This window comes from Seriola lalandi, unplaced genomic scaffold (assembly GCF_002814215.2).
Source record: "Seriola lalandi dorsalis isolate HSWRI2012SDOR001 ecotype SW California unplaced genomic scaffold, Sedor1 jcf7180002054974, whole genome shotgun sequence".
Taxonomy (NCBI): domain Eukaryota; kingdom Metazoa; phylum Chordata; class Actinopteri; order Carangiformes; family Carangidae; genus Seriola; species Seriola lalandi.
Window position 1 is genome coordinate 568,940 of NW_019525524.1, and position 13,131 is coordinate 582,070.

The following is a 13,131-nucleotide window of genomic DNA, read 5'->3' on the forward strand; positions in this document are numbered from 1 at the left end:
TGGTCTCTACTGTCCTCTCCTGGTCTCTGCTTTCCTGTCCTGCTCTCTACTGTCCTCTGATGGTCTCTACTGTCCTCTCCTGGTCTCTGCTTTCCTGCCCTGGTCTCTACTGTCCTCTGATGGTCTTTACTGTCCTCTCCTGGTCTCTACTGTCCTCTCCTGGTCTCTACTGTGTTCTCCTGGTCTCTACTGTGTTCTCCTGGTCTCTACTATCCTCTCCTGGTCTCTGCTGTCCTGTCCTGCTCTCTACTGTCCTCTGATGGTCTCTACTGTCCTCTCCTGGTCTCTGCTTTCCTGTCCTGCTCTCTACTGTCCTCTGATGGTCTCTACTGTCCTCTCCTGGTCTCTGCTTTCCTGCCCTGGTCTCTACTGTCCTCTGATGGTCTTTACTGTCCTCTCCTGGTCTCTGCTTTCCTGCCCTGGTCTCTACTGTCCTCTGATGGTCTTTACTGTCCTCTCCTGGTCTCTACTGTCCTCTCCTGGTCTCTACTTTCCTCTCCTGGTCTCTACTGTGTTCTCCCGGTCTCTACTATCCTCTCCTGGTCTCTGCTGTCCTGATCATACCATAACTGCACTTCACTGTCCTCCAGATATAGTCCTGTTACTGGTCTGAGGTCTGATGTCTTGTCTCTGTCTGTGTTCAGGCTCTGAGCTGCAGTGTGGTGGTTCACATGGTCAGTAACGTCAAAGCTTTACTCAGTGAGACTGAGCTGCTCCTGGCTGGAAAGATGTCCATGGTAACTGTCTCTTCTGGATTCTCTTTAGTTCCTGTCTCTGTGTGTGGAAGTTTGAGAAGTAAACGGTGTTCTCTGCCTTTAAATCACGTCACTCAGACACAGTCTGACCTTCAGAGTCACTGATTTTACCGTAGATTCTGAGTATTTTTCCCTCCCGGTCGTGACAGTCGTGTGTCTTTGTGTCTACAGCAGTTGGATCCTCCTCAGCAGGAGCAGTTGAATGCAGCTCTGAACTCTGTGGCTCAGCAACTCCGTCGTCTGGCTGATGTTCCCTGGTTGTGTCCCGTCATCGACCCCTCAGACCACGAGGTAAACCAGGACTCTCTTAGTGCTGCTAATTATTATACTGTAAGACTGAACCTGAGTCCTGGACTGAAGCAGGATCTGAGGTCACTGAGGTAACTTCAGGTTTAACTGAGTTTTCAGTTGTACGGTTGGGTAAATCACCATGGCAACTGATGAACTCCTAACCTGCTCTGGACCCAATCAAAACCCGTCAACCGCCAAACTACTGACCAATCATATCACTGGAAAAACATTCCTACAGGATCCTGACAGGGACAAAAGAGTTTACAATGAAGTGATCAATAATAAAGATCAGTAGATGTTTGTATAGATCAGTGGATGATTTGCTGTTTGGTTTTAAAACAGCTTCTAACAAACAGGAGAGTTTATCTCATGAGTCACTACATAATAACTGTTAGAGCTTCATCAACTGAACACAGATTGTATTTTATCTGCTTCACATGTTCATATTAATTTGTTCAGACTAAAGAAGAAACTTGATCATTCATCTTCTTATTTACAGTTTATCCTCAGTCTCTTTAATCAGAGAAATGATTTCTTGCATTTCTCTCCTAATTTGTTCACATTTCACTTTATGATGTCACTATAACTGAATTCACCTGCACAGATCTGTTCCTTCTCTTATCATATTAATACTTTATTAATCCTGTCATGATGAATGCATTTCATTCTGGAGTTGGAGGATGTTCTTTCAGTAGAATATTCATCATTTATTAAATGTAAGGCCCGAAACATGGTCCAGACAAGTTCAGCAGGACACACTACACATGTGGTGTCACCTGGAAACCCTGAGAGCTGCAGCAGGGGGCGCTTTAACATAAGAAGCTGAGCCCTCTGTGTTCACTGCACCTCAACTCAACCTGGCTGACTGTTCCTGTCTCTCTCTCTCCCCCCCTCTCCCTGTCTCTCTGCTTACATGTCTCAGGGTCCTCTGACGGACTTCTCTAAGCGTAGTCGCAGTGCTAAGTTTCGTCTCGTCCCAAAGTTCAAGAAAGACAAAAACAACAAGAACAAGGAGACTTGTGCGACTCTCTCACTGCCAGGTAAACACTCTCTCTCTCTCTCTCTCTCTCTCTCTCTCTCTCTCTCTCTCTCTCTCTCTCTCTCTCTGTCCCTATCCCTGTCCCTCTCTCCCTCTCTGTCTCTCTCTTTGTGGTCTCTGGCTCATCACTGCTCAGGGTGTCTCTGTGAGTTTCTCTGTGCGGGGATGTTTCCTGTCTGTCTGAACCACTTCCTGTCGGTGTCTCAGTTCACCAGTGGGGGACGGAGGAGGTGGGGGCGTGGCTGGACTTCCTCTGTCTCACCGAGTATAAGGACATCTTTATCGGACACGACGTCCGCGGAGCCGAGCTCATACACCTGGAGAGGAGGGACCTGAAGGTATCACTACTCGCTGTCAGCGCTAACTGCTAAGTGTTAACCCACTGCTGCATGGAGGACTCACTGCATGACAGATGATGATGGATTGAAGCGTGTTTGAAAGATTTGTCATATTACACATTGTCTTATAATGAGGTGTGTGTGTGTGTGTGTGTGTGTGTGTGTGTGTGTGTGTGTTAGGACCTGGGAGTGACAAAGGTGGGTCATATGAAGAGGATCCTGCAGGGCATAAGAGAGCTGAACAGGAACAGCAGTGCCAGCGAGGCCTGACTGCTGCCAGGTCAGTCAGTCATCAGGGTCAGTCTCTGTGCTGGTCCAGGATTTCATTTCTATTATATCCACGTATATGTTCATTGTACTGGTCTATAAAAAACCTACAAATACAACATCTGAATAAACCTGAAGGAAAGACAACTGACTGTGAAGCAGCTGCAGACTCACACTGATGAAGCTGTGGAATTAATCTTGGTCATTTCATAATTTCAAAGATGTTTTTCATGTCATATTCTGTCTGATCTGTAAAGTCCTGAACTAATCTTCAGTTGAGGGTCCAGTTAGATCGGTACAAGCCCAGAGCTGAACCTGGTCTCAGTTCACTGATCTGACTTCTTCTTGTTGTTTTAGAGACCACTGCCTGCTCTCCTCCTACCTCTGCTGCTATTGACCACCTCATCAACCTGGACCAGGACCCAGACTGGGACACAGTTTGTCTCAATGAGTGCCGGTTCTCAAACAAACTTCCTCACAGTGAGACCACCTGAGAAACAAATCACCAATCATACGATCCGCTAGTGCCTTGTCATCTCACTCACCGACCAATCAGCATCCAGGATGTGGAAGTTGAGGGTGTAGGTGTTCTGCCTACAGAAGACCAGAGCCATATACAGACAGAGCTGAGCCAATGGAGAGAGAGAGACAATGTGGCTGACAGATCAGCTCAGGTCTGGCATCAGTGACTGGTCCTTGTACAATGTAAAAACATCTCCATCTTAACAGCTCCTTCACCAGTGAGTCACAGCAGCTCACTTTGTATTTTTATTACAAACCTCTCTCCCTGATGTTGATGATGATGATGATGATGATGTTGGGGGGGGCAATCCATTAAATGCACCTCCTGTGGCCTCAGCCTGACAGAGCTTAACCAGCTTTTCCAGATCAGAAAAGCTGGTTAAGATCTGTTGTCCTGATTATTCTCTGGACTGTGGGTTAGTGCTCTGGACCAGGACCACTCAGAAGAAACTGCTCTGAGAACAGCTGTAGTTTCTCTCCTAAAGCAAAGAGTCACACTGAACGTCTTTAAGATGGAGCAGTTTTCTGTAGTACACGTCAGTGTGACGCACTTCATCATTACCTCAGTAAAATGTAATGTTATGACATCAGAGTGATGTGAACCACCTGAGTTTAGTGACACTGAAGGTTCCACATGGTAAGAGACATCTGTGTCTCTAACATGTCAGGGGTGATATGATTCCAGCTGGTCCCAGGATTCATTTGTTCATCCATGAAAAACAACTGTCAAACATTATTCGTTCATTGACAGTCTGTTGATCTTCCTGTTTTCACAGTCACAGACTTCATCAGGTTCTTTTAACAAACGCTGAAAACAGCAGGTTTACGTTCACATCAACATTAAGATTTTAGGAAGAACTTTTAAGAAGAAGATTTTTAAGAACCAGTGACTCATTAAGTTTTTTTACAGCCTGAAAACCTTCAGCAGAGTCTCTGAGACTTCTGGACAGTTTATCACACAGGGACTAAAAGCTGATCCTGGATCCAGCAGAGTCGGGTCGACCAGGCTCCGTCTGCTGTGATCTGGGCCAAATATGAGACGGACCTGACCCAAGTCTCGATGCCAGATTTGGCCCAATTCCTGGACACGTGGACGATACCGGATCAGGCCTGAGGACCAGCTCCAGGATTCAGGTGCATCATCACATCGGTCACAAGTCCAACATGACTCTGGAAACCACACGTGCCAGATCTAAGCCCTGTTGTGCCAGTCAGTTTCAGATCTCTGCGACCTACCTGCTCACCTCACCAGCCGACAAATCAGAACCTCCTCTGGTCCCTGACATGTTGGACCAGGAAGCAGCAGAACCCTTTAAATCTTTTGACAATTCAGCTGCTTTAGAGGAAAATTTACTAGACCAGTTTAATGTCCCCAGTCTGGGACACCTGATGGGACAGACACCTGAGGGTTTTTGAGTTATGGTCCTTCCTGCACACCTGGTAGATGCAGGATCACCCAGCAGACTGAAGGACTGAAGTTTGAACTAAAGTCCATATTTATTTCTTCTATAAAGTTTAGTTGATATTTAGAGTTCAGTCCTTGAAAAAGAGGAAGTGATATAATTGACGAGGAGGCGTCAGGAGAGACGCTCCTGAACCAATCCGGTGGTCTGATGGAGTCTCTGCAGGGACAATCAAGTCAGCCATGAAACGAGCTGCATTTCCTGTCTGAGGATGTTTCCACCTGTCTGTCTGTCTGTCTGTCTGTCTGTCTGTCTGTCTGTCTGTCTGTCTTGTCTGTCTGTCTGTCTTGTCTTGTCTCTCTCTCTCTCTCTCTTTCTGTCTCTCTCTCTGTCTGCTTTCTGTCTGTCTGTCTCTCTCTCCCCCTCTGTCTGACTCTCTGTCTCTGTCTCTCTCTCTGTCTGCTTTCTGTCTGTCTGTCTCTCTCTCCCCCTCTGTCTGACTCTGTCTCTGTCTCTGTCTCTCTCTCTCGGTTTGTTATCTGGTGTTGCGTTTGTGTCTCAACAAGACCTTTAAACCATCAGTTGAGGGTCCAGATGAGTCAGAGTCCAGATGTTTCAGGATTCAGATGTTGTTGGTGTTTAAACCTCGTTCAGTCGGTTGGAGTGAAGCTTTTTGTCAGATTTATCTTTGTTGAGAGGAACCAGACTAAACCATGGACCTGGACATTGATCTGGGTCTGAACCTTAATTCCAGCTGATATAATAAGTTGGATAATGTGGACAGAAGACTCAGCGGTGACAGTTAATGAGTCTTTTATCCAGTGAATTCCTGCTGCTGGTTTCTGGTTTTCCTTTCAGACCAAATGAGCAGTTTCTCTGATTGAAAAGCTGGCTGATGTTTTCCTGGACACGAAGTCTGGAAACTGGTATTCCAGCCTGATCCTGTTCAGTGAGCACAGCAGTCTCACAACCAGAGACACTAAGTAGATGTCAGTCTTCTGTGTTGTGTTGTAATGTCATAACAACATATTCATTCAATAGTTTTCTTGGAGGTGACTCCTCTGCAGTGAAACCCTGTGATGTGAATTGCATTCAAATGTTCACAGGAAGCTTGGGACCTTCATCAGCAGCTGGTTCCAGGTCAGTTTGAACTGAGGTGAAACAAACCGCTGTGGTCAGCTGACATTCCTCCTCCTTTAAACATGTAACTTACAGATTTTGATGAAACCACAATCAATGAGACGATGCCTTAAATTTCCCATCGATCACATATCTGCCAGTCAGACCTCAGCTTCACTCTGCTCAGTGTCAAACAGGAAATATATTTTATTACTGAATAAACAGTTGCTGCCTTAAGTCGCTTTGCCTCACGACATAACTCACTGTGTTTGACTGAAACTGACATCGTAATGATTTTAGTTCAAGTTTAATTCAAGTGGTTGGATTTCAGTTTTATTAGTTTATAATGTGGCAAACATCAAAACTGGTTGAACAAGTTATCTTGATCATGTCGTGTGTGTATCTCCATCACGTGTAAACAGGCTAATAATCTAAGTTCACATCATGGATCAAGATATATACATCTTGTTTTTACATGTTTGTATCTTGTTCACAGAAGATTCATATCCTGTAAAGTTATTACCTAAAATGTAGGAGCTCGGAGGCTCAGAGAGAAGCTGATATTTAGTTTTAGAAACAGCTGTATGATCTTCACTCTGCGAACAGATGTGTCACTGCAGCAGCAGCGTGACTGCTCTACCTTAACAGACTGTGCAGGTGTTTGACAAATGTAATAGAGTTCAGATTGTGTAGCGATATAACTTGTAGTGTGCTAACATCTGTTAGCTTCCCACAGCATTATGCTGCAGTCAGACCATATTTACGTTTCTGACCAATAACAGATGTGTCAGTGAAACACATCGGTGCCTTGCTTGAGGCAACTCATCCTCTGTTTGTCCCACATGTTAAACATCCAGTAAACTGTCGTTTCTGATCCATCCTGTCTATTTATTAGATAATTTATGCATTAACAATGATACTGTAAGCTGTCATACCTCTGTTTGTACATACGCCCCCTGCAGGGCCGTCAGTGTAAATACATTCTGTCTTGTACAGAAATAAACATACAAAATCTGTAAGAAATAAAGTCGATTTCTCCACTGTTGAGACAGTTTCTACCTGTTCTTCTCTCTGGCTCTGTTCAGAGCTGGTATCGACATCCGTCTCAGGTGATCTGATCACAAGTGGACAGCCCTAAGTTCAGGTGTGAACGCACCCAAGATGCATTGAGGGCGCATTTGAGATCCGATCACTCAGACCACATTCAGAGGTGGTCTGGACCACATGTGTCCACATTCTTCAGCAGTGTCAACACAAATGTGCCTTGGACCACATTGAAGGACCAGCTATTCTACTGAGGTCCTCTGCCACAGTCTGATTAGTCCCAACATGGTTTCATCATGAACCGAAAATATCTTACTATTACCTAGTTTTGGTTTGGTCTGTGGCTGACGAACAGCTGAGGATCCAGGTTCACCACAGACTGATCGCAGGACTCAACACAACACTACAAACCAGTCAGGTAGTTACATTTTTGTTAATAACCTGCAGACACTAATTCCCCCTTGTGGACAGATTATAGAGCTGCTTTTCCTTTCTGTCCTGTCTGACCATAATGTTCATCTGCCACCTGACCAGTCTGGAAACATTTCACAGAAAATCTACTTGACATGGACAAATGCTAATAATGTGATGCTGAGCGGAAATAAATCCACAATTGCAAACATCCATTGGTCACACAGAAACTCCCATTCACTTAAATCCAGGGAAGGTTTGGGATTCTTTCCGTCACTAAAACTGGATCGTCTGATTACAGTGATAGTGTCAATGAACCTTAGTTAAAGAAGAATATCAGTGACTCTTGACATATGTGAAAAGTTTCTGTCTGTAGAGGACTGATCTGGAATGAGAGGTGGAGATATGCTTACATAAAATCCTGGTTCTCTGTCAAGGTGCGACATAATACATGCTTCCAACATGTTTTGAACTGTTAGCTCTATGATTCAGTCTCTGTAGTGGGCGATTATAGACCCCCATCCACAGCCCCCTCCACCAGAGATAAATTGGCTCAATTTGTCAATTTTGTACTTCAGGCTTCCTAATCCTGGTTGACCTCAACCTACTTCATTATAGACAAGGTCAAGGAGAGAAAATGGTACAAAACCATGACCCTGCTGACCTCTTGGCTTATGAGTCACTCTTAGCCTCTTTCTCATCCAACATCAGGACTGCCAAAAGTGCTTTCTACAATGATAAGCCTTAGACACTTGGAAACTATTTTACACCTTTAAAACCTTAGTTAATCCTCCACAACGCCCACCAGACACAAACCTCTCAGCCAATATTCTGCCTCCTTTTTAACCTCCATTGTTCAAGCAGTCACACGTGATATTCTTCACTGGATTCTGCTTTCAAACTGGCTCAGGTAACAGCTCTGCTCAAAAAGTCAAGTGGAGAACTATAGAACTGTCTCCTTGCTTCCATTCTTATCTAAGTGTATAGAGAGGGCGTTTTTTAAGCAGGTCTCAATATTCTTGTCACAGTCCAATCTCGATCTCAATTCAAATCAGTCCGGCTTTGAGAGTGAACCTGTTGTCTGTGACAGAAGCTCTAAAAGGTAGCTACAGCTGCAGGTCAGTCAGTTCTTATCTTGCTGGACCTCTCAGCAGCCTTTGATAAAGTGAATCACCACATTCTGCTATCCACACTCTCCAACATGGGCATCTTGGAGAAAACCCTTTCTTGGTTTGAATCCTATCTCACTTGGTGCTCTTTCAGTGTGTCTTTGCCAGGTAAAACGTCCTTAGCCCATTTCCTCCCCACTGGAGTGCCCCAAGGATCGGTTGTGGGACCCCTCCTCTTTGTAATATACACCACCTCCTTGGGCCTAATTATCTGCTCACATAGCTTCTTATGTCACTGCTATGCAGACAACACCCAACTATACCTGTCATTCCCACTAAACGACTACACTATCTCTGAGCAGATCTCTGCTTGTCTCTCTGAGCAACAACTAAACCTCTCTAAGACTCAACTTCTAATCATGTCATCGGTCTTTTCATCACAATATCAATATCAAAATTGCCTCTACATCCTTTACAACCAACTAACAAGAAACCTGGTTGTCATGTTTGATGACCAGCTTTCTTTCAGTTGTGCCACTTTGCTCTATGCAACATCAGAAAAATCCAGCCTTACTTGACTCAGTACTCCACCCAACTCTTGGTGCAGGCCATGGTTATCTCTCGCAACAACTACTGGAAATTCTTTTCTGGCGAGGCTTCCTTTGTACAAAGTGAAACCCTTGCAAATGGTCCAGAATGTGGCAGCACGTCTGGCTTCAATCAGCCCAAAATACACTGAATGTCATTTAGACGCCTAAGAAATAAGCACATAGCTGCAGTTAGGGCTTCTACATTCAACTTGGACTTAATTCCAAACTCCTGTTCAGACCCAGCCAAATCCTGGAAGACAGCTAAAAAGAACAAAGGCACTACTCCTTTTCCCCCCCGAGCTCAAATTTGATGGTTGCTTAGTTTAACAACCAAATTGGTCTGATCATCTTTTAATAAACATTTAGTTGTGTGGCAAGCGGGGCTAAGAAGGGTGAATACTAGAAGGTAATAGAATACTGTACAACAGTTTTGATCAAATCAGCCACCCAATCAGCTGATAAGAAGGTTATTACATCAAATTGATTATCAGTTGCCAACAATGCCACTCCAGGAATTTCACCTGGAGAATTAGGTTAACCCTTTACACAGTTATTAAAACACACAAGTTTGTTTACTTGAGACTGGATCCAGAGTACAAATTCAATTAAGTTTTATTAACAGTGTTATTTTAGCAATTTCTCAATAAAATGTTTTGCACACTCACACATTCATACCCACACACACATCCCTAAGGCAATCCAAAAAAATACAAAAAGGAAAAGCAAATAGCGAAATTGGGTTAAATCAATTAAACACATATAGCTTAGCAACCCACACAAATGCAAACAAAAGTAATCTAGAAATTATCAATCTACTAAACATGCAAAACAATTAAACTAAAATACTACTAATAACCAACCAAAAATAATCAAACAAAAAAACAAACATGCAAAGCAACCCACACAAAGCAAAAGTAATTTCAAAAGTGATTTTCCCTCAATAGGCTACATGCAATCAAAAAAACGAAAACGGAACAAACTAAATTACCAATAAAGTTCAGTCCAAATGTTATTTAAAATCCTAGAATACATACACTGGGCACCAGGGTAAAGACGTCAAGCAACTTACTGCCAAAACAGCACAGTCGCAGACGCCGCTTGCACACGTTAAACCTGCCATGAGAAGAGATATTTTAGAGGCTAAACAATACCTATGACAGTAGCTTGAGTTGCCGTCATCACACAAACATACCGTCAGGAGTTGAATGAGCGTCACAAAGGCACAATCACGACGTGACAGCTCAACAGCTGATCGCTCTCCGCTGCGGCACACGTGAGGAGATACGGGAGAGAAACACTCAGGATCCCGTTGATCAAGTCCGATGAAGGAGAGGGGAGATTCCCATCGAGGAACTGTATTTAGGAGACAAAAGCCGACCTTGATGGCAACCGCAAAACTTTAAAAACAGCACAACAAAGCGTGAGACTACGACATACCAGGGAGCAGCGACCCGGCTGTGAGGCGATCAGGTGAGACGAACAGGTGCCGTGATTAGGGGGAAGGGCGCGGCACCCAGGAGCTTCAGAGCAAAAGGACTCCCAGTACACAACCACCCACCTTTATAGACTGCGCCCCAAGCAGAGATAGGCTGATTCTGCAGCACTAATTAGAGTCACAGCAAGATTGAAGGCCCATACTGCTACATTCGCTACTGCACAATGATCTGCAGTTAACTAGCTAATAACCAGCTGAAATCATTCCTATCAGTTTTAGAGCTAATCACAGCACCATCTCAGCTGGGACACTAGTATCAAACGATTTGATCACCAGTTTAGACCACCAACACTGTGCCGCTATAGTCATAGATTTAGCGAAAGCATTTGATATAGTTGACCATTCTCTACTTATCTCTACTGATATCAACAGGCATGCCACAGGGAGCCATTATGGGTCCTGTTAACATTTATCGATTGTCTCTTCCCTGCATGGTTGTCAAAGTTATCTTCATGCAGATAACACTATTTTTTTTACTGTATTTCCAGTTGACACACAAACAACAACTCTCCTTATATACTGTACATTGCAATACTCTCTTACCAATCTTAAGGTGACACTTAATACATCCATCCATCCATCCATCTATGCATCCATTTTCCTCCACTTATCTGGGGTCGGGTCATGGTGGCAGCAGGCTAAGCAGGGTATTCCACAAGTCCCACTCTCCAGCAATGATTAACAGCTCCTCCTGTAGGATCCCGATGCGTTGGGATACGTATCCCAGATGGTATATGTAATCCCTCCAGCTAGTTCTGGGTCTAGTCCAGGGTCTCCTCCCAGTCCGACATGCCCAGAGAACCTCCAAAGGAAGGTGCCCAGCAGGCATCCTAATCAGATGCCCGAACCGCCTCAACTGGCGCCTTTCAACATGAAGGAGCAGCAACTCTATTCTGAGCGCCCTCCTGATGTCCGAGCTCTTCACCCCATCTCTAACGCTAAGCCCAACCACCCTACAGAGGAAACCCATTTCAGCCACCTTTCTCATTCTTTCAGACACTACAACATACACCCTACAATTTGATGCAAATAAAACAAAATTCATGTTTTTTCTCTTTCTGTGGACTACTATAATCTACCCATCTCTACTGGTTTGTATTACCAAGAAGGTTACAGAATACAAATATAAATATGGCAAACAAATTAACAAAATCAGTTTTCCTTTGATCTCCAGGCGGAGGATCATTGAATCAGTTTTCATATCAGTTCTGGAGTATGGGGATGTAGTGTACAGACATGTTGCTACCTCCACATGTAGGCCTTTAGATTCTCTTTAACACTCAGCCCTGAGGTTTATTACTAGTGAAAGCTACAACTCTCTCTACTGTATCCTCTGTGATAAGCTCAGATGTCTTCTCTCACAGTGATGTAAGAAGCATTGTATCTGTATATCTATAAAGGCCTGGTTGGAAAATTACCATCACACATCACTTCTATGACACTGGCAGCCTATCACTCTATCTCTCGCACCAACTCGACTCCTTACCCACCGAGGCGTCACATTCCACGTACCTAGAGCTAGTCTATGAAGCCTGGGATTGATATACCCAGACCCTGCCTGGTTTGCATTGCACCCTGACCAGATGTGTATCCATTCAGGAGGTGGGCCCACAGGGAGGTGGCTCCATATAATTTCTTTGGCCTGTGCCTTACTGGGCTTTATAGGCCAAGGCCTGGTCACCAGACACTTGCTGCAAGTTCCCCTCCCAGGTTTTGCTTGAGCATGCCCCAGTTTCCTTTAGTTGTCCTTTAATTTGACAAACTAATATCTATATCTTTAAAATGTCTTCATATCAAGGCGTTGAGTAGCTCAGTTGGTTGAGCATCTGCTAAGGTCCTCGCTGCAGTCGGCCCCGGTTCAAGTCCCGCATCAGACGGCCCTTTGCTGCATGTCATTCCCCCTCTCTCTGCCTCCCCATTTCCTGTCTCTCTACTGCACTGTCAATAAAAGGCATAAAAGGCCCAATAATGATAATAAAAAAAAATGTCTTCATATAAAATTAAGTAACAAAGTAAGTTAATTTTAAATAAATAACGTTCCTCTTAGTCACATATTTATTGTTAATATTAACCAGATCCTTCAGTGAAGTCCACTCCATTAAATTATCCATCAAAATACCTTCATTACATCTTTATTAATGGGTATTTTAAAGGTATTTTAACATAAGTTTAGTTTTGAAGTGACTCCAGGATGATTCTCATGTTACTGTGTCTCATCACATGTTGAGTTTACAGATTGTCCTGTAGGTCCCTAATTTACAAAAAAAAAGATAATAGTGGTATATTATAATTATAATTATAAAATACAATTATTACTGTCACTGTTGTCAATTAATGTGGATGAAAAATGTTTTTCACCAACATCTTTTAAAATACATTTGAACTTTTTGCCCAAACACAAGAGCTTTAGTACTAATACCACAGTGTACTGCAACGCTGGAGGAAGTACTCAGCACTTCGGTTAAGTACTAATACCACAGTGTAGAAATACTCAGTGACAGAATCATATATTATATTAATGGGTCATAATTGTTGATGCTGCAGCTAATAAAGGAAGAACTAATTTTATTTGAGTAAATTAATATGATATATCATCATTTATTAATTGATTAGATTTTTTATTGATCATCTGAAAGAGTAACTAGAACTTGACTCCTTGATGTCAACTTCAGCTCTGTCTTGCAGGATCTTCAGAAGGCGTTGTGACCTTTGTCCCCTCTTCACCTCCTGTTGAGGTTTGTGATGTCA

The 13,131-nt window shown here is 43.5% G+C and overlaps 1 protein-coding gene across 1 annotated transcript in view; it reads left to right on the forward strand.

Moving 5' to 3' along the window:
* The window catches only part of dgkd (diacylglycerol kinase delta), a 36,882-nt gene extending 30,101 nt beyond the window's left edge, over positions 1–6,781 (forward strand). The window contains exons 26-31 of the mRNA XM_023396247.2: positions 645–737; positions 927–1,046; positions 1,969–2,086; positions 2,293–2,423; positions 2,604–2,703; positions 3,048–6,781. Coding sequence (XP_023252015.1) covers positions 645–737; positions 927–1,046; positions 1,969–2,086; positions 2,293–2,423; positions 2,604–2,693 — 552 coding nt within the window. The 3' untranslated portion in view covers positions 2,694–2,703; positions 3,048–6,781. The remainder of the gene's footprint in view (positions 1–644; positions 738–926; positions 1,047–1,968; positions 2,087–2,292; positions 2,424–2,603; positions 2,704–3,047) is intronic.
* The last annotated feature ends 6,350 nt before the right edge of the window (positions 6,782–13,131 follow it).